Raw genomic sequence first — 21,096 nt, 5'->3', positions numbered from 1 at the left:
TAAATGTCTTATGTCTTGATGCTGTTTCAACTGTGCTCATTCTGTCTGCTTGAGTTGGAGTAAAAGATGGAGGATGGCAAAGGGGGAGTTGGAATTTTGGATGTGCTTAAGAGAATCTTTTATGGCATTTCTTCTCACCAATTAGACGCACTTTAAGGGGTCATTAAATGTATATGATTTTATTATTATTAATAATAATTTGGAGTTTATGCATTTTAAAGACCATATGCGAGTGTCAGCTGTAATTGCATGGCCAAAAGACCTGGACCTGAGACTCGCAATCTACCAATCTAAAGACTGGGCTAACAGTTCTTCTGGGTGTTGGTTTTTTGTTGTTGCTGTTGTTACTGTTGTTATAGTCGAGTTTTTAACGCGTTTAGCTTCCGGTTGAAGTCGTAAAAACAAAAACTGCTCCTCTTTCGACTATGTTAGCAATTGTTGTTGTTGTTGTTGTTGTTGTTGTCGCTTGGTGTTTGGTTTTGTTTGACTTTTACGATTTACTTTTTTTTTTCGCCACGCTGTGTTTTTACACCTCGTTTTTTACACTTGAAACTTTTTTATATGCTTGTTTCTTGATAATTTTTTTACGTGTCCGTCTTTTTTTATGCAGTAATTTTTTTCTTTTTGCCGTCGACGCACGTTAATTGAATTTGTGGCATGGCAACACCCACCGCCCCCCAAACCGGAGCAACTTCCCAGTTATTGTCTATTTGCTGTGCCATTTATTTAATTATATTACCGCTGGCTGCCTTTCTAGCCATCTATTTGCTGTTAGCCATTTGCTTGCCTCGTTCGTTCGGTATTCAATAATAATTTGCATTTTTCAGCTGCTGTATCCACAACGTTATATATATTTTTTTTTATATTTTAATTGCCAGGAAATAGTCATACTTTGTGCTTGAATACCCCGCAGACAGACAATAAAGCCCAAGAATGAATTATATGCAGAAGTGTGTCTGCTTTTTTTGCTTTATTTATTTTCAAATTCTTTATTCTGTTTAGCTTTTCAATCTGCTTTAATTCCATCTGCTGCAATTGCTTTGAATTTAAATTTTTAGCAGTTGGTATGCACTTAGCAAGGTTTCAAACCATTTTTTTTTTGGCTGTGAGAAAGTATTGAATGTGTTTAGGGCGCAACATTTTTGTTGCATACTTTTCGGCTGCGAACTTAAATTAAATGTGTGATGAAGTATAAGGATAACATGATTTAATATTTTAGAATTTATTAATTAATTTACTTAATTACTATATTCAAATTAAAATAATTGCCTTATGATTTTTGTGTATCATTATAGGAGTTTTGTTATTTGTTATTATAAAAAATCATAGCACAGTTTTATGGGCGAAAATAATTTTGTACTAAACTTTGAATTTATTTTAAATTATGCCGCATTCAGATTTAGTATAACCCTTTATTAAACTGTCAACTTCATTATAAATTATATAGACCGTTTTAATTTTAAATAAAAAAACATTAAATATATTTGAAATATTTAATTTCATATTTCGTGCATAATTTAAAATTTATTTTTTGCTCGTCTTGGCCTTTATACAGAAATATATATAAAATAATAAAAACACACGTCGACTGCTGGGAATATCATGCCTAATACTTGTAGAAGGAATTATTAGGGTGAAATTTGATTACAATATTATATTAAAGATACAAAAGTAAATTTTACAATTGAAATATAATTTTACATATGCGCTTAATTTAATCGCTCGTGGATTATGATTATGATTAATATTAAATTTATATATATTTTCATAAAAATATTAAAGCAAATATATATTCTCGGTATTTTGTTCTTGCCATGATTCGTTCTAAAAATTGCTGCTGCCTGTAAAACAGTTTCTAACTGTACAACTTTTTGTTTAGTATGTTTATTTAAGGAATTAATCAAAAGTAAGAGGAAACAAAAATATAAATTAAACTGCATACTAATTTGGCACGCATGGGAGTTTGGACTGCGTATAATATATACAATTAATAAGAGAAAGAGAGGGAAAAAGAGAGTGAGACAGATAGTTAGGGGATGCTATGTTACAGATTTAAGAACGCTTTTTTATAAATATTCATTACAAATGATTTGTATAACAAACTGCGCCTTAGAACTAATTAAATATTTATATTTACGCATATATGTTTTTAAATTATTTAAAGATTATTTGTTTATGATATATGTATGACCAAATTTTGGTAGCAACTAAAAACAAAAAAACCCTTTACACACACACAAAGCAACAAATTATACACACGCACACACAGACCGCACATACACACACACATAATTGCTCGTTAGTTATATTTGTAGTTGTAGTTTTAGTTTCAGTTTAATTGTTAACTTGGCGAGACTCAATTGGCTCAGTCGACTTATAAGCATAGTCCTAGATAAACCTATATATAGCCCATATATTTATAAATATATATATTTAGTAGCTGCTGCAGCAGAGTTTTAGGGGAAATAAGGGGAAGTTTCTTTTTTCAAAATTCAATCGTTGGCCATGCAATAACCCGAATAGGTTTGTATGTTATCCTCCAGAAAACTCTCGCCCGCTAAAACACCCGACTGCGTATGATGGCTGGGACAGCGATGACCTTTGGGACATTGACACAGCGAATTGATGTTGACCTCGTCCAGAAACTCCTGACGTTTTCTCACCGTGAACAGCTTGCAAGGCTGCTTGCGTTGGCAGCGAAGGCGCTGTAAATTAAAAAATAAATTATTTATAATTAGTTGAAGTTTCGCTAGAGAGAATAAAGGTGGACTTACCGTCAGTGGGGAGCAGGCAAAGCGATAACGATAGGCTGTGTTTTCATTGGAAACAGGCTCACGTTTGGTCAGATAGGTAACTGAATTCTTGGGACAACGACAATGCACAATTTGCTCAGTGACATTCAACTCCGCAGCTGTGGTCAAAGTCCAGGTGTAATCACGAAAGTGCCTGAGAAAGAAAGTGAAAAAAGTTATTAGTAAGGGTTGCAGATTAATTCTGGGCATAAATAACTAACTAAACTAAATTATTTTCTCTTTTCTGTAGTCTATCAGATGATGAAAATTAAAGTTTTTTTTATACCCGTTATTTAAAAAATATGTAACGTTATGTAATAGGGAGAAGGAGGCATATCCGACCCCATAAAGTATGTATATTCTTGATCAGCATCAACAGCGGAGTCGATATAGTCATGTGTGTCTGCCCGTCTGTCTGTCTGTCCGTCTGTACGTCTGTCTGTCTGTCTGTCTGTCTATTCGTCTGTCCGTCTATCTGTCCGTCTGTCTGTCTGTCCGTCCGTGTGAGCGCCTAAATCTAAGAAACTATAATAGATAGAGATACCAAATTTGGCACACAGATTTCTGTAAATCCCACCACACCCACAGTTTTTAAGATAATACAGTTTTTATGGAAATTAACGTTAGCTGTTAATATTATCTATAATATCACTTAACCGCAGCAAGATCGGACAAATAGAACGGTAGTAATAGCTAACCAAAGTTATTCATAAAGTTATTATTTCAATACAATCACCTAAAAGTATGCAGTAGTTTTTATTAGGTAGTAATTTCTTTAAAGTACTTTTATATATATTGAAATAAGTAACGGGTATGGTCAAAATCTCGACTATAGCCTTTCTCACTTGTTTTTAAATACTAAGCCTAAGCGGAATGTCAAAAAATACAAAATTTAATTTTTTACATACAAACTAGCAGCTTTTCCCACCTAGGCCAATTACTTATCATACTACCCTCTCAATCCCTTGTTTCACTTACTTGCAAATGGGCAACTTGTGCACCGGTTGACAGAGTTTGTAGTGTCGGGTTTTATCTGCAATCGTGTGTCCATCATCCATACCCAAACTGCTCGGACAGCCGCCAATAAAGCTCGCAGTTTCCTTCAATCCCCGATGTCCCGAATGACGCATATGCGCCGAACCACGTGACGGCTTTTGTGGCAACTCGTTGTCCGTCAGCTCCTCATAACCCGGTGCCGGCAAGGCTTCATTGTAGTCCGGCGAACGTTCCAAGTAATCTCCCGACTGCAGTTGCAAATCATCCTCATAAACTGCGCCCAGTTTCTGCATCAGTTTCTTCAGATGCAAACTCTCGAATTTCTTGTCCTGAAACTCGCTGAGCAGCAAACGCTTGTGTTGCAACAATTTCTCCTTCTCGTAGTAATTGCGATACTTTTGGGTCTCAATTGCAGCACGTGCAGCATGTGGATGCTCATGATGATGCACTATGACATTGTTGGGCATCCTATTGGATTCCGGACAACGACATTGTCTCTCAATCCAAGGTGTCTCATAGAGATCGATCTTGGAGCAGACTGCATTGGGTGCACACACGGGCAAATCATCCTCAGAGTCCTGAAATGAAGAAGATTTGGGTCGTGTTAATTTATTTCTTTATCTATGAATTTAATTTAAATTTATTAGCATATAATTACTTTTCAAAAATGATTAAATTACGTTTTAAAAGTTTAATAAAATTGTAATACTACTACCACTACTAATTAAATTAAAAATAAAACATATTTGGAAGGGCAAAAATTAAGAAATTACCAAATCAATTTTAATATCTAATTTTTTCATTAAAATATATAAATATTTTTAAATAATCGTTAATTTTGGTAGATATCAAATACTAATAGAATAAAAACTAAAACATATTTGGAAGGGCATGAAATGAAGAAATTACCAAATTAATTTTTATATCTAATTTTTGGCATTAAAATATATAAATATTTGTAAATTAAACTCAATTTTGGTAGATATCAAATACTAATAGAATAAAAACTAAAACATATTTGGAAGGGCAAAAATCAAGAAATTACCAAATCAATTTTTATGTCTAATTTTTAGCATTAAAATATATAAATATTTTTAAATAATCGTCAATTTTGGTAGATATCAAATCCGTTAATAGAGTTTTTTTTTTGGTAGTTTAAATGACAGCAGACGCTCACATTTTGAGGCACTGTAAATGAGCTTCAATGGGCAACATTTGCATAAATAAGTGGCTAGTCGAGAAAAGACATTGAAATAATTTCATTCATTGGATTTGCTTGAACTTTTCAAGTGGCCATTCACAGCCAAATTTACAGCATTCACAGCATTCAGTGGGAGTATTCTGCAGGGGATTCCCCTACTTCAGGCATGATTAACATAGGAATCCTATCTAAACTCTCTATGCTCGAGTTGTGTGTGAGTGTTGTGAATATTTGTGAGTGTTATGAGTGTTTGTTTGGGCCACTCAGCTAGTTTGCCGAGATACTTTTATTAATTGAATTCCTAACGTTGAATTTCTACCATTTTGTCATATATGTTGTCGCTTGTTTATTTAATCCTTTGGTCCTTTTACACAGTTAACCATAAAAGCTTATGTTACTAGCTGTTGTTGTCTTTGTTATTGCTGTTGTTGTTGTTGCTGCTGGCTATAAACATAAAATCCAACTAGCAACTGTGGACTATAGTTTTTGTTTTTCTTTCGTTTCGTTTTTCGATTCGCTTCGTTTTTTATTATGTGTTGTTGCTGCTTCTTAAACATTGTCCTTTCTCATTTGATTTTATTGTATGGCACTTCAGTGACAACAGCAACAACTTCGATAACAACAGCAACATCCATAAGACGAACAACATCCACAGGTTTCCAATGAACTTATCGAAAGCAATCAATTTTTTAAGTGGAACTGTTTTTCAACTCGTACCTTTTTGACATTTACTCTTATTCTACTTCATCTTCTCTCTTCTACATTTTTTTGGGGGGTTCTTTTTGTTGTTGTTGTTCTTTTGTTTGGTTTCGATTTCAATTTGATTTTGTGTGTGTGTATTTCTGTTTTTTTTTTCTACTATTTCTTTTCTGATTTGTATTCAAATTATTTTTATAATGAAATCAATAGGCATCGTTTTTAGTTTGCAGAGTTGCACCTGCCTGAGTTTTGCCGCTACCTGAGCGTCCTTTAGGCCAGCTAGTCCTACTCCCTCTCCTGTTCCCTGTTCCATGTTCCTGCCTCTCTTTTCTAAGTCTGCCTTTCGATATCTACTTAGCGAGTCCGTGACGAACCGGAAGTCCGGAAGTGATTTAGTGCAGACGAGCCAAACGGATGTAAATAAATAAGTAAGTGCTGATCACACACACGCATACTTACACACACACACACACACACTCACACTCTCGTTGTTGTTGTTTGCCTTCAAAAGGGATTAACACTGTGCTGGGCAGAACAGGAAGTAAACCGAAGCCAAAGCCAAAACAGGTTGCCTGCCCTGACCTTTTACCTTTACCACTAACTCACTCTCTCTCTCTCTCTCTTGCACTCCTTTTCTCTCTCTTTCGCGGAAGTAGTCTGCCGACTTCCTTGTTCTCTTTATCTACTTCTTTGCTGCCGCTCTTTATTAGTTTTATTTACTTCCGTTCAGCATTTACTTCCGCATTGCGCGTTTCCCACGCGTTTTTGACCTACTTTTATTTTCCGTTTGACAGGATTTCGGTTTAGTTCAACTCGCAGCTGCACCTGCCCCCCTGCCCCTCTGCCACTCTGCCCCCGCCTCTGGCAACAGCTGCATTCTGTTAGCTAGTTCCTGTGTGCTCCCCAGTACTCAAAAGGGCATAAAGGCTTATGGGTTTGTGACATTGTTTGGCTCTTTACTTTAATCCAATATCAAGCACATATTATTTAAATGCTTTAGAATATTAATTATTTCTTAAATAAATAATGTGTTTTTAGTCTGCAAAAGTTCCGGTTTTTAAATCAGATAAAAAAATATATTTTGGCAAGGAACTATTCTAGCAGATATTTTTTTTTAAGATATTTAGAATATTTTTTGGGTTTAGAATATATTTTGTATTACAGGCTAAGCGAATACACTCAGTTTAATTCTGAATGAGTATTTTTCCTTTCTTAAATGTTTTCATAATTATTTTTTGTACAAATATTTTTCTTTTTAATTTATTTTTGCTTTTCATTTGTTTTTAGTTATTTTTAATATTTTTATTTATACTTCTTTGAATTATATATACTTTATATATTTTTTATTTTGTATTTTTTGTTTGTTATTTTTTTCTTTAGTGTTTTTTTCATTTATGGTAACATAATCAAACACAGGTTAACAAAATACTGGGCATCTAACAGTCTATCACCTTAATTGTCGCATTCTTACTTGCTTTGAGCCTTAACCCTTTGTTGACAATGTTTTGTTTTTGTGCGCTGCTCAGATTCAAACATTTTTCCATATATCCCCTCTCTTTCTGCCCGCCCTCTAGGATTCCTAAGGATTCCACTTGAGGGAAACCTTTGTCGTGCTAAAGGCAGGATATACTTATGTAAGGAGCTTGAACTCCTTGAGAAATCGCTGTAAGCAGCGTGGGAAATTCTTTGAAATTCGAGCAGTCGCGTCTTCCCCCCGCCCCGTTATACGTTGCTGCCCCCTCATTTCCTTCTGTCTTTTGTTTTTATTTCGGTGAGAGAACTGGAGTGGAAGTGCCACTTGAGAGGGAGTGAGAGAGAGAGAGAGAGAGTGAGAGAAAAAGGGAAAAGAGAGTTTTAAATATTAATATGCAAAATTGCTGCTAGAATTTTGGGCAAACATTCCAATGACGTGTGCTCATCTCGCAGTCTGTTAAGCGAAATCTTCCAGAGAGAAGCAATAGATAGAAGATAGGAGAGGGAGAGAGGGGAGAGAAAAGGGAGAAGAGCAAAGTCAGCAGAAGTAAAGTTCAAGCCAAGAAAGTTGCTGTTAAGTTAAGGCAGTAAAAGTTGCTGCTAAAAGAAAACAAACACTAAGAGAGAGAAGAGAAGAGATAGAGACAGAGCGAGATAGACATTCACACCGGATTTCCGGTTTAACGCGGCAAACACACAGAGAGCAAAAGGGGAAAAGGGAAGCTGAAGAGCAGATACGAGTAGAAATGGGAGCTGCTGTTGCTGCCACATTGCGACACTTTATAATTTGCTCGCGCGTGCTCCACAAACAATTAGCCTCATGTGTCAAAGTGCAGCAAAGAAGGTGAAAGGGGAGAGGGTCAGAAAGAGAGAGAGAGGGAGGGAAAACGGAAGCTGAGTGCAGACAATGAATGTAGCATACAGCTGGTCAGCTTGCAACGTGATGCGGCAAGCAGTGTGCAACTTTTGAATGACTTTTGGCATTCAATTCAAAGTAACAACACATTTTCAACACAGTGTCGTGTTTGGAATTGAATTGAAGTGGCATTGAAGGAGGGGGGCTTTGAAGTGGTAAGAGGGGACATTTTTAAGAGCTGTCAAAGGGTTTTACGCACGCTCATTTAATTGAATCGAATTAACCCCCAAGAACCCCAACAACAACAACAGCAACAGCAGCAACAAGAACAACAATAAGAAGAACAACAACTCTCGTCATGCCTCATGTGGTTGGGGGCATGTTTGGAATTTGTCTTTCGCCTCAAGAGAGATGCGCGAGGCACCGGAAGCTGCTTGCCTCAACATGACAATGACTTGTACAATTTTTAAGACCCTGTACTGTACAAGTAAGAAGAGGTCTATTACGATTGGCAGAAGCAGGCAACTCTGACCTTAAAAATTAAATAAATTCTCAAGCAGCGAAGTCTTTAAGCATGTTATAAACGTCATTCTATCCGTCTATCCGTCTTTCTCTTTATTCACAAGAACACCTAGATAACATAAACTATAAGAGCTAAAGCTAGCAAATTTAGTATATTCTCAAACATGCCTAACATCATTTTTTTAGCCTTTTTTTAGAATATGCTAGAATTTTTTTTCCAAGTACTTTAGTTTCCGAAATAACGCTCCATTTCGAGAGGATTTAAATAGGAACATTTTAGATTGGTTATGCACAAAGCTTACTGTCAACGAGATTTGTTCTGAAAATTTAGTTATGTTTGAATCAGAAATACCGAAGATATTCCATTTGACATTCTCTCGCAAAAAATAATACCCCAGCAAACTAAATATTTAGGGTGGTTTTTCAAAGCGCAGCTAAATTTTTGTCATAGAGATATTTTGAAATTTGAGAAAGTAATAGTTATTAAACGAATTAAACAAACCAAGAATTATTAGATTAATTTCAGTTCTGTAAACTAATTTGGGATATGACTAAATGTAGGCTCTCTTGGCTTGGTGGGAAGTGTGAACGATTTTTGCAGCTGTGGCTCTGGGTTCGAGTCCGCTTTTTAGAAGCTTTTTAGTTTTAAAAAAACATATTTTTTTTATTAGAATTATGTTAAACTTAAATATTACAATTGCTTTATTTTACAGAAAAAATACAGGGTCTCTCACAGTTGGCTTCTCTCAACTGTAGTCTTTTCTGCTAGTTGTTGTTCTTCTTGTGGTAGAGAGAGAGGAAGAGAGAGCGGTACTTGCTGCATAGCTGACATGCCAATGCAACGGCTCTAAAGGCTTTTGTTTGTGCCCCACGTTAGCTGCCACTCATTAGCTCAGCATTTGGGGTTGGGGGGAAGCCTTTGATTGTCGCGTAATTTGAGCTGAGCTGACATAGGCAGTGCACACTGTACTTGGAGAGGGTAGGGGAGGGGAGGGAACACTGTAGCCAGTGTGCACCTGCCGCTATCAATAACCCAAAAACGCTTGACATGACGTGCGCAAAATACAACAAAAGGACTTGCCACAAAGGGATGTGTGTGTGCGAGTGTGCGAGTGTGTGTGTGCGAGTGTGTGTGTGCGAGTGTGTGTGTGTGTTGCCAATCAGTGACATAAATTTGTGAATGCCGGAAGATGCGATGTCATGCAAAGAATGCCTGAGAGTTGAACAGTTGCTTGCAGCATTTTGTGGCAGGCAGTGTTTGGTTCCCATGAGGGCGTTGACGCACAAAGACGCACACGATCGACAGACGACGCAGGAGAAGGAGGATGCAGAAAGGAGGAAGGAGCAGAGAGGATGAAGTCTAAAGGACGGAGCAAGGAGGACGGAGGACTCGAGACGGCTGCTGCACATGCGCCGTTGAGGCAAAGATGTTGCTGTTGTTGCTGCTGCTGCTGTTGTTGCAATTGTTGTTGCTGCTGCTGCTGCTGATCTCGCAGACCGTTAGCTGGCTGTGTGGCAGCCGCCTGGCACAAGTGTCTGCCGCTGTGGCAGGTAGTTGTTGTTGCAACCTTCCTGTTGCACCTCTCTCTCACTGTTTCTCTCTCTCTCTCTCTCTCTCTATCTTGCAACTGTTATCTTTTGTCTGTGCGTTAATGATTTTTCTATACATTTCCTTCTGTTGTTAATTTTTGTATTCTTTCTTTTTTTCACATTTTCCCCATGACTGAGAATTATGCAATCTGGCGTTGTTGTTGCAGCACATGTGGCCAGTGCTTAAATAGAGATAGATATAGCTAGAGAAAGAGAGAGAGAGAGAGAATCTGTGGCAGAGTTCTAAGCGGAAGTGCTCTTTTGGTCACCTCACGCTGTTTACACGAAAATTCAATTAAAATTGAAAATTGTTTTTCAAGCGGAAGTCGGCGGCAAAAGATTGAAGAAGAGAAGCTTCTCTACATCTCCAGAGAAGCAGAAGCTGTTGCTGTTGTTGTTGTTGCTGCTGTTGTTGCTGCGGAAGTCACACGGAAGTTGTTTAGGCCAGCGCCAGTAACTTCCACTTAATCTTCATCCGCCTCAAAATGCTCTCAGATTGTTCTTGCTGTTTTTGTTTTTGTTTTTCGGAGCTAAGAAATTCCAATGAAAACATTAAAATGGGTTTTGGAACTGGACAGCAGCTAGTAATAGAGAGAAAGAGAAAGAGCGAGAGAAAGAGAAAGAGAAAGAACCGGAAGTAAGCTAATTCAGTGCTTGTTCTGACGCCAAGACATTTTTTTTTTTTTTTTGCATTATCCAAGACTTAATGACATACAAAACATTTATTTTTTCCTTTACATTTCAAAAGTTTAGCAATAAATGTGTTTTCAAAGATTCCAGAATGTAACACTAACTTAACTAAATAAACGTCTGATAAAAAAAAACAAAAAAAACATTATCAGGCAGATTTAAAAATGGATTATTTAGGAAAAAATTTAAAAAAAAAAATCAACTCGACGAAAAATGAACATTTAATGCACACATAATATTTTTGAATTTATTATGAATATTATTAACATATTTTACTTCTAAAAATCAATTGCTTAGTCAACTGAAAACTTATATAGACATTCAAAAAATGGTCTTACTTTTTTCTCATTGCTATAAACTACCTATAAAAAATTGGTGTTTACAAAAAAAAAAATGATTTTCTTCTGTAATGTGATGTAAGAAGTGGCACTTGAAATGCTGAGTTGGATCTTTGGGTTGATGATCTCGTATTGATCTTAAGCAAACAATTGAAATGTAACGGTGCTATTACTCCCTTAAATGAGAATTTTGCTGGAGGGCATGTTGGATTTTAATACCAAAAAAAATAAATGAAATTCAAAAATCGACAAATTTATATAAACTAAAAAAGTGAGCTCGACTGTGAGGTATTCTGTAGTCGAATCGACTGTTGATGGTGATCAGAAATATGAAGTCTGTCAAGGAACTTATTTCACACCTCATTTGTTTTTATCCTTATTTATTTATTTCAATTGCTTTAAATAAAATTGCAAATAAAAAAAGCAAAAGCAAAAAGTAAAATATGTGAATGTTTTTTCCACACATTGTCACAAAGTTAGCATACCCTTTGTAGCTCATGGTTACTGGGTATAAAAATCTGACAATAATGTTAAGTGTTTGCAGAATAATTGTAAATAGAATCAATAAGCATAAATTTTGAATTGATAATGAACTCTTGAACTCTTGCCTGATAATTTCAAGTGTTGTTTGGCTCACTATAAAAGCTGAGCAGTTTGCTGGCCAAGTTAACAGTCAGCATTTAGCCACAAAGATGCGCGGTGTTTATATTTGTCTGCTTTTCGCGATATTTGCAACTATAGTTGCCTCCGCTCGTTTTTCAGCTAATTGGGCTACCAATAATAAATTGAAAAAATTAAGTTTGAAGGACCTTTATTTCATGGATGGCATTTCAAGAGTAAAACGGAGTTCTACAGGAACGCCAACTGGAACAGGCACCCTTAATCCAACTGTAACAGTCACCACTAGTCCTATTGGTGAACCTGGTCCTGGTAGTAGGGAACCTATTCCCACAGTTGAAACATAACTTTAACATCAACAACAACAACGTCGTCAACTACCACTTTCAATAAAAATGTTGTTTAAAAAAATTTGAAATATAAAATTGAAAATAGTTAGAGTTACAAAATAAGTTGCTAAGCTTTGTAGTTTAAATAAATGACAGTGTACTTTTTTAGAAATAAGTTGAAAGAAATACAGTAAAATAAATTAATTTGGGTTTGATGCTTTTTTATTGTTTATATAATAGAAAAAGCTTTTAAAACTATTAAATATATTTAGCTCAATATTGAAAAACTGTTAAAGATAATAAAAAAAAAAAGAGAGAGAGAGAGAGATAAAGATAAACTGCAAAAGAGAGCCGGAAGTAATTTGAATCCGTGTTTGTTCTGACGCTCAGACACATATTTAGCATAGTCCCAGATTTTTAGACTTGAGCTGAAAATGTAGCTGAAAACAAAAAGGAAGAGGAAGCAGCAGCAGCAACGTGATGGGAAGAGGAAGAGGTTGCAACTGGCCGTGCCACTTTGGCGCGCCTTAACGGAAATATGCCAACCTCAACAACAACAACAACAACAGCAACAACGGTGATGCAGCAGCAACAGCAGCAAAGAAATAAAAATTTCATTCATAAAAGTGCAAAAATGCCAAAAGGAAGCAACCACAGCAAAAAAAAAAAAAAACGGTCAGTTGTTGCTGTTGTTGCTGTTGTTGTGTATGTTGCTGTTGTCGAGGGAGAGTTGTTGAAGAGGGGCAAAAGAGTTTTGAATTGGTTAGGAACACGGTTGTTGACTATAACTGGTTTCCCAGTGTCTTGCAGCCAATTGAGCACTGGCATGTTGTTGTTGTCCATTGTTATTGTTGCTGGCTGGCTGGCAGCAACAACACTGGATTTTGCGTAGCTTGTTGATCGTCACAATTAATGAACGTCTACGCACACGGACATCCACTAACCACATCCACATTCACAACCACATTCACAACCACATTCACATCCACATTCATATCCACATCCTCAGTCAGCATGTTGCTGCTGTAGTTGTTGTTGCTGTGGCCGCAAAACGGAAAAAAGCAATTCATTCATTCATTCAAAAAGGGGAGACAACAACAACAACAACAACAACAACAACAACAACAACTGCAACAACAGCAACAATCTTTTGTAATTGTTGCTTTGGCCAAACCGCAAAATGTTGATGCTTGCACTGTAAACATGTTGCTGGCTAAGCAACAGCAGCAGCAGCAGCAGCAGCAGCAGCAACAACTGTTGCTGTTGCCTCCTTTTACGCTTAGCTAAATAAATCAATACTCTATTGTTGCTGTTGTTGCCCAGCATTTTTATGAATGAAAAGTTGCTGCTGTTGCTGTTGCTGCTTTTCGCAATTTTTAAATGAATGACAACAGCAACAATGGCGCGTAGCTTTTGTTGTGGCCTTTTTTGGCTGTTGCTGTTGTGTCTGTTAATTACGAGCAAGCTGCAATTGCTGTTGTTTTAGTTGTTGTTGCTGCTGCTGTTGTTGCTGCCGTCTCGACTCGTCGCTGATCGCTTGTTGTTTTGTTTAATGAACACATGCGCACTTGTTGTTGTTGCTGTTGCTGCTCACGCGCGGTTTTTATGAATGAATGAATCAACAGCAGCAGCAACTACAACAACAGCAACATCGACGACAGCAATACGCGCCCCGTTTGCGTATTTATAGTTATTTATTTTTGCTGCTGTTGTAAACAATGCGCCTTTGGCACGTAATTAGCACACTTACAGATAGCAGCAGCAACAACAGCAACAACAGCAACACTAACAAGCCAAATTGGAACGTGTCCGTCAATAACTGTAACAAGGTCTTGGCTGAAACGGAAACTCGCTCGGCCAGCAAAATATTTCCGTTCGAATTTTCCCGAATGCGTTTTTTTTCTCTTTCTGGCAACAACAACAATTTGAACGAAACTAGACAACGTTGTTGTTGTTGTTGTTAAACACAAAAAATTGTTACAAGTCAAATATATATGTATATAAAAAGCAAAATAAGAAATATAGACAAAAAAAAGTTGACTTGGCGCGCGCGCCAGATCCAAACTTGAGTCGATTGCCTCGAGAAACACGACAACAACAACAACAACAGCAGCAACAGCAGCCGCAGCAGCAGCAATAGGTGCAACAACAACAACAACAACGGCCAAATAAAAGTGGGCAAACTAGTTTTTTGGTATCGAACATCCGTTGGCTCAGGTTGTTGTAGCTTTCAGCCCAATGTTGTTGCTGTTGTTGTTATAATTTTATTTTTTTTCTCAATGGAAGCTCTCTGAAATTGTGAACTGGAATTTTTTTTAGCTGAATAATTGTGCTATGTTGTAGCTATCAGTATTGTTGTTTTTATAGGTTTTATGCTAATGCTAAAGACATTATTAAAATTTATATTTGTTTGTTTTTTACATAAATACACTGCAAAAAACTGAAGTTTGTTCAGAAAGCAAACGTATTTTTTTCATAAAAAAATATAATTTATTTTCCAACATTTTTTTCTATGATTTCTTTCAGTGTATGCCACAGTCGCAGCTTCTGTTTTGTTCTTATTCCACTACTCTGTTTGGTCATTTGTTTTCGCTGTTGATTCACATTGAATAATTTCTAAATTTAGCATAAAAAATAATAAATTCTTTGGCGTGAAAGGAAAGAGAAAAAAAAAACTATCTAAAAAAAATGAAGAAATAAATTATGAATAAAATGCAAAAGAAGCTGAAATTTAAAGTTGGCTGAGAAATTGATCAAAAAGTCTTGTGATAACTGAACGATAAACTTCGCTGTGAAGAGTATCTACAATTTGACCTTGCTGAGCTTCAGCTACAGATACAAAGATACACAGATACACGCCCTGTTGAAAAGCAGTTATGATAAAGCTCGTAAATTTTATGACGCGACTTTTATGATGAATGCCTGCGTTTGAAATTAGCATAAAAAAACGACTAGAGAAGTGGGAATAAAAAGAAGGAAAAGGCTAGCAAAAAAAAAATATATGTGTCGATACTTGGAAAGAAATAATAAAAACTATACTAGACAATAGTTGTGGTTGTTGTTGTTGTGGGCGTGTCCAAGCGTTTGATAAACAACTTGTTTATTTACTACACACATATTTCTACTGGGACATTACGCATACGCAACGTTGACCAGGCGCTTTTGAAAAAAAAAAGATACGTACATAGCTGAAAAATAAATAAAAATGGCATTTTCACACATGGCTGCACTCGGTCAGCGATAACAATAAAAAGCACCCACGTGTCTGGGCCAAGCCACAGAAAAAAACGACGACGACGAATACTTTGGTCGAACAACAAATGCACAGGCAGACGGACAGACAGACAGACAGACAGACGGACAAACAGTTGGTAGAGACATGTTTATGCTTGATTTGTTTATGCATTTCTCAGTCGATTGGAATTTCTAGCAGCCTCTTTGATTTTTTTTTTGGTTGGTGCTAGCTCGTGTCATTCAATGTCTACATGCCACATGCCACATGCCACAACAACAGCTTTGGCTTTGCCTGCTTTTAGCCATGCCACGCGCAACGTCGACGTCTTTTCAAGTTGTTTAAGCCAAATATGCGTAGCTGATCTGCTTGTATATGGCTAACAAATCACTGATTGTTGTTGTTGTTAACTGTGTTGCTGTTGTTGCTGTCTTGTTGTTCTTGTTGTTGGCATTACCCATTCAAACAACATTTGGACGCTCTGTCGCTTTGCCATTCATTCATAGATTGACTTGCCCAACGAAGCGAAACGCTGTCGCAGTCGCAGTCGCTGTCGCTGCCGCTGTCGACGTCGCCGCCGCTGCTCATCAGCGTTTACGTTTTCATTCATTCGGTCTCTGCCTTCTCTCCCCTCTCGCTCCCTCATCTCCGCTCCACACAATTCTCCATTTGCCAGCTTCGTCGTCATCGTCGTATTTCATTCATGAATTTTCTTTCATTCAGCTTTGCTCGCTCTTCCCTCCCTCTCTTTACCTCTTTCTCTCTCTCTCTCTCTCTCTCACCCATCTGTCTCATCTCTCCCTCTTTGGTTTTGTTGTTGTTATTGTTGAAAACATTTTTAAATACCGGAACTGAATGTTTAGCGCTTTTAAGCATGGGAACTTTTTGTTTTCTTCTTCAAGAAAAATAAAGAAAAAAAAGTTTATCTATTCGCCTCTGTCTCACACTTCATCTCTCTCGCTCTATCTCTTACTTTACCTCTAATTTGTTGAGCCATTTTATGCGAGCTCTTCCAAAAATCTCGACAGGAATTTTTGGCTTTTTTTGTTGTTGTCTATTTTGGGTGTTGTTTTTTTTTGGTTTGTTGTTGTTTTGATGCCTTCACAATTTATTGCAGACATACGGATTGAAAATTTATGGGCCATGCTGATGGCTCTCCCCCACTGTCCTCCTTCTTCCCCTTTTCCTACAATTAAAAAACCATACTGAGTCGGCGATCTATGCTGTGAGGATCTGACGTGGGGTATATTAGTGAGAAGATCGCTAATGTGTTTTGTGAAATATAAAAACAAAAGAATTTGATAGAAAGAGTTGAATTGAGAGTAGCAAAATATCTTTTATGTGCTATAAATTTTCCTATGAGTTAATATAAATTCTAAAAGAAAAGTTCTAGAATAGCTAAACTGAAAATGAAAATATTTGGTTGAAATATGAACATCTTTGAAGTTAAGATAAAGATTGAAATGGAAATAAATCTACTGAACGTTATATTTATTTTTTAATCCGAAACATTTTTGAGAAGCTTTATAAGAAATCGAACAGTTCTTTTTTTCCATATTTCAGCCATCATTTTCATATTTTTTTAATCAAATGCTATAATTTTAAACTTTTAAGACTTATCCCCATTTAGTAATTGTAAGTAATTATTCATTAAATTTTTGTAGTTATATTATATAAAAATTTGATAACAAATCTGATAATTTCAGCAATTTTCTAGCTTTTCCCAATTTTATCCTATTATCGATAAATTTTTGACTTTATTTTCTAAATTTCTCAAACTTTAAATTTTTCCAATTTCTTGGCCTCTTTTTTTTAATTACAGGGTATGCATTTTGTCGACTCTTATGTACATTTTTGCTGAGTTTTTTGTCTTTAGTTGCTGTTTAGATTGACAATATTTTATGTTGATTGCTGTTGATATTTCACGCCAACGAACAACAACAAAAACTAACTAGGGAGTGTTTACTATACAGTGGACACTAGACATAATGGATTGCTTCAAATGTCTAAAACTAACTGAACACTCTGTAATATTTCGAGTTGCCTGATTTATGGGAGAGTAAAAGGGAAAGAGAAGTGAGGAAATTTTGATTGAACGCTTATTGAATCAACAGTTTTGTAGTTGGATTTGCAGTTGTGCTGCTGTTTGAGTTCGTGGAAAGATTGTATCGTATCGGCAGCAACAACAACTTGGCTTAGTCATGCCTACAGTTCGTGCCACAACTGGTGGCACATATAAAAACATTGAACTCTTGACCCGCGGCGCTAATTGGTTTATAAGGTATCGTTGACTTTAATTGATCAAATGCGACGACAACGACAACAACAACAACGACAACAATGTTACTCAAATGACATGGAAAACGCTGCGAAACAACAAACAACTTTCATTTTTCATATAAAGCAATTGCTGTTGCTGTTGCCGCTGCAGTTGCAATTAAATATGCCATAAAAAAAAATAAGAAAAAAAACTGAACCGTTTTGTGGGTGTCAAGTGTAATAGCTGCTAAGAACGTCAATCTCTTTAGGGCGTCGGCTAAATATAGACAATGCTTATAAATCGAGAATCGTGGGCCCAGCCCCAAAGTTGAGTTTAAAACCTGATGTTGCTGTCGCTGCTGTTGCTGTTGCTGGCGTGGGCATTGCAGCCAGTTACAATATGGCAACAACAACCATAAAGTTGTTGAGCAGGTGTCGCTGCATTATGCAACAACCGCCGACAAGTTGTTTGCATAGATCAATGCAGTTGTTGTTGCTGCTGCTGCTGCTGCTGCTACGACAACAACAACAGCAACTGTTGCTGCTGTAATTAGCTGTGCATAGTTTTATATATTAGCTGTGCCAACTGATTCCCTGCAATAATTTGAATAAATAATACTAAGATAAACAAAATTGGGGTACAAAAAAATGAGAAACTAAGCAATGAAAAGTTTGTTATTAGGAAATAAATATTAGGAAACTTAAATGATACAAAATGTTTTAAAAAAATGAAAGTTGGAGTACAAAAACTTAAAGGGAAAATTTTGGAAAAATCAAATATTTTATTTTATGTGAATAAAAATCTGATTGGAAAATAAGGAAATAAAAATTAAAAGGGCTACAATTTGTAAAGCCTTTTTAAAATTCACTGCAATTTAAAGGTTACAAATTATTTCTATTAAATTATAGTGATTTTTCCAATTCAATTTGGTTTAATAGAAAATTGCATCTTTTTTCTTTTTAAATATTATATATCGTTCGAAATCTGAATAATCAAAGCTATATTTTCTTTATATTGACAAAGTAGTTATTTTTATGTTTTATTTGAATTTCCTTATCTTTTGGCTGCCTATTTTTTTGAACTTAATATTTTTTAAAAATTTTTTTTTTCTAATTTTTTTGAACTTTACCAATATTTTTGGTATTTAAGCTCATGATAACTTACCCCCACTTGATAGAGTATACGCAGATCCTTGCTGTTGGATGCATGCGCATGCCTGTTGTTGTTGTTGTTGCTGCTGCTGCTGCCGGTCAATCGATGTTGCTGCTGCAACATTTGGCGCGCACGTCGACTCGCCAATATGGCTGGCTCCGTTTCCAACTGCTGCTCCGCTGAGATGCTGACAACAGCAACAGTGCTGCTGCTGCCCGCTGATGTTGCTGTGGCAGCTGTTGTTGTTGTTGTGGTAGTTGTTGTTGATGTTGCTGTTGCTGGTGTTGCTGTTGGCGCACCTGTTGGCTCTTTGGCATCATAGATCGTATACTCCAAGCTTTTGTGCTCATCGCTGTTGGCCGTTGCTGTCAGCTCGTAAACCTCGAGCGGTAGACGCGTGCTCTGTGCGCCGCTCGTCAACAGCAGCAGCATTGGCAGCAGCATTGGCAACAGCAGCAACATGTCGAGACGCCGCTGCAACAACAGCAGCGATCGCAAATGTATGCTGGCCATTGTCAAACACAACAAACTCTGTATGTGTGTGTGTGTGTGTGTTTGTGTGTGTCTTTGGGTGTGTTGCTGTTGCGGCTGTTGTAATTGACACTTTTTTCTCTCTTATTTTTTTGTGGGTTTTGTAAGCTGTTGTTGTTGTTGTCGTTGTCGTTGACTTGGCAAATCGAAACGTTGATTGTTTTTCGTTATTTTTCTACTTCTACTACAATTTCAGGGGGGGATTGCAGCTCTCGTCTCAAATTAGCATTGGTCAGCGCAGCAAACTCTTTGCCCCGCTTTGTGTTGCTCTCCCCGCGCCCACATGCTACATATATAAAAGCAACACAAACAAACAAACAAACAAGCAAAACAACAACAACTCGATACGCGTTGCACGATTACGTAGTATGTGTAAATCAGGTTTAAAGCACACGATCAAAAAAACCGAACGATTAACGATTAACTTGGCAACGGTTTAACGATCAACGATTATTGATTATCGATTGCTGCTGCTGTTTACATTTATCATTTACATTTATTCTATATAATATTTTAATGTATTGTAGCACCAAAAAACACGCGATTTTAAATTTGTAGACTCGCAACGTATTTGTGGCATGCGGTTTTTAGTTGCGTCTGCGTCTGCGTTGTTGTCGTTGTCTCGTTGTTGTCGTCGTCTGCTCTGGGCAACCTCACTTTTCGAACTGATCAAACAGAAAAACGAACGACGACGGCAACTTTGCTCTGCTGTTCGCTCGTTCTTGTTTCTGTGTGTGTGTATCTGTGTGTTAAGACTTGAATGAACGTACACACATACCTACACACAGGCAGCGACGTCGACAGCGACTGCGACAGCGACTGCGACTGAGACTGAGACTGAGACTGTGACGTAGGCAGCAACTGCCTGGACTGGTTGCTGTTTCAACTATGAATGAATGAATGAATGTTGTGAGCAGCGACAGCACAGCATCCCCATTAAGTGTGTGAGTGTGTGTGAGTGTGTATCTGTGTGTGTGAGTATCTATGTGTACCTGCATGCAGTTGTTATTGCTGTGGTTGCTGCTGCTGTTGTTGTTGCTGCTGCTGCTGCTGTTGTTGCTGCTGTTCTTGTTGTTGTTGCTGTGGTCTGAGCCCGGCTCGCGTGCTGCGCTTGCCTGTCGCCTGAGGCCGTCGCTGGACGTCGCGTCGGTCGCATCGGTCGCATCCTTTAGCCCGTTTTTCTGTGTGTTTATTTTTGCCTCTGCCTTTTTTTTGTTTTTGTCATTTTTACTACGACCGGAAACTAATTCCTGCCCAGCGACATTGTTGTTGTCGTTGTTGCTGTTGTTATTGCTGCTGTGGGTTTCTTTTTTCTTACGTTGTTTGTCGCTTGCTCCGTTGGTTCTTTAATTTCGCGCGCATGCCAAAAAATAAGCAAGAACAAGTAAGAAAGCTTTTGTTCGAGAGTGCAAGACTCTAAGATACCCTTAGAAAAAAACTTATTTTAAAATTAAGGCTTAAAACTCTTTTTTAAGCATGTATTTTTTATGTATTTATTGAGCATATTACTGTTAAATTTATATACGGATAAAATGGCAACGACTCAACAATAAAAAAGTCAAAGAAGTCTAAAAATATTTGATCTAACTTAATAAAAATCTGACAGATCCACGAAAATTAATATAATTGTGAGCATAATCGTGCTTAAATCAAGTATTTTGTATTCTGGGATTTCCGTACATACATGTTAAAATGCATACACCCACAAAATTATGTTGTCCATTGATATTGCTTTCTTCTTCAGATGATTCGTTGGTAGCTTGATTCTTGCAAAACTTTCTCGCTTATTAACCGATCGTGTTGAAATTTTCAGAGCA

At 36.9% G+C, this 21,096-nt stretch overlaps 2 protein-coding genes across 2 annotated transcripts in view; one reads left to right on the top strand and one right to left on the bottom strand.

Annotated features, from left to right (window-relative positions):
* The window catches only part of LOC117786434 (elongation factor-like GTPase 1), a 93,004-nt gene that overhangs the window by 58,948 nt on the left and 12,960 nt on the right, over positions 1-21,096 (top strand). The gene's annotated exons all lie outside the window — the stretch shown is intronic.
* Positions 1,810-19,944, bottom strand: LOC117786436 (protein giant-lens). Its single transcript, XM_034624696.1, has 4 exons — positions 18,761-19,944; positions 3,771-4,366; positions 2,775-2,946; positions 1,810-2,705 (listed from the first exon to the last, which is right to left on the bottom strand). Exons 1-4 carry the CDS (start codon positions 19,259-19,261, stop codon positions 2,493-2,495), a joined length of 1,482 nt encoding a protein of 493 aa, XP_034480587.1. The 5' UTR covers positions 19,262-19,944; the 3' UTR covers positions 1,810-2,492.

Source organism: Drosophila innubila (assembly GCF_004354385.1).
Source record: "Drosophila innubila isolate TH190305 chromosome 3L unlocalized genomic scaffold, UK_Dinn_1.0 0_D_3L, whole genome shotgun sequence".
NCBI classification, from domain to species: Eukaryota; Metazoa; Arthropoda; class Insecta; order Diptera; family Drosophilidae; genus Drosophila; species Drosophila innubila.
The sequence above is the reverse complement of the archived record's forward strand: the minus strand, read 5'-3'. Positions and strand labels throughout refer to the sequence as shown.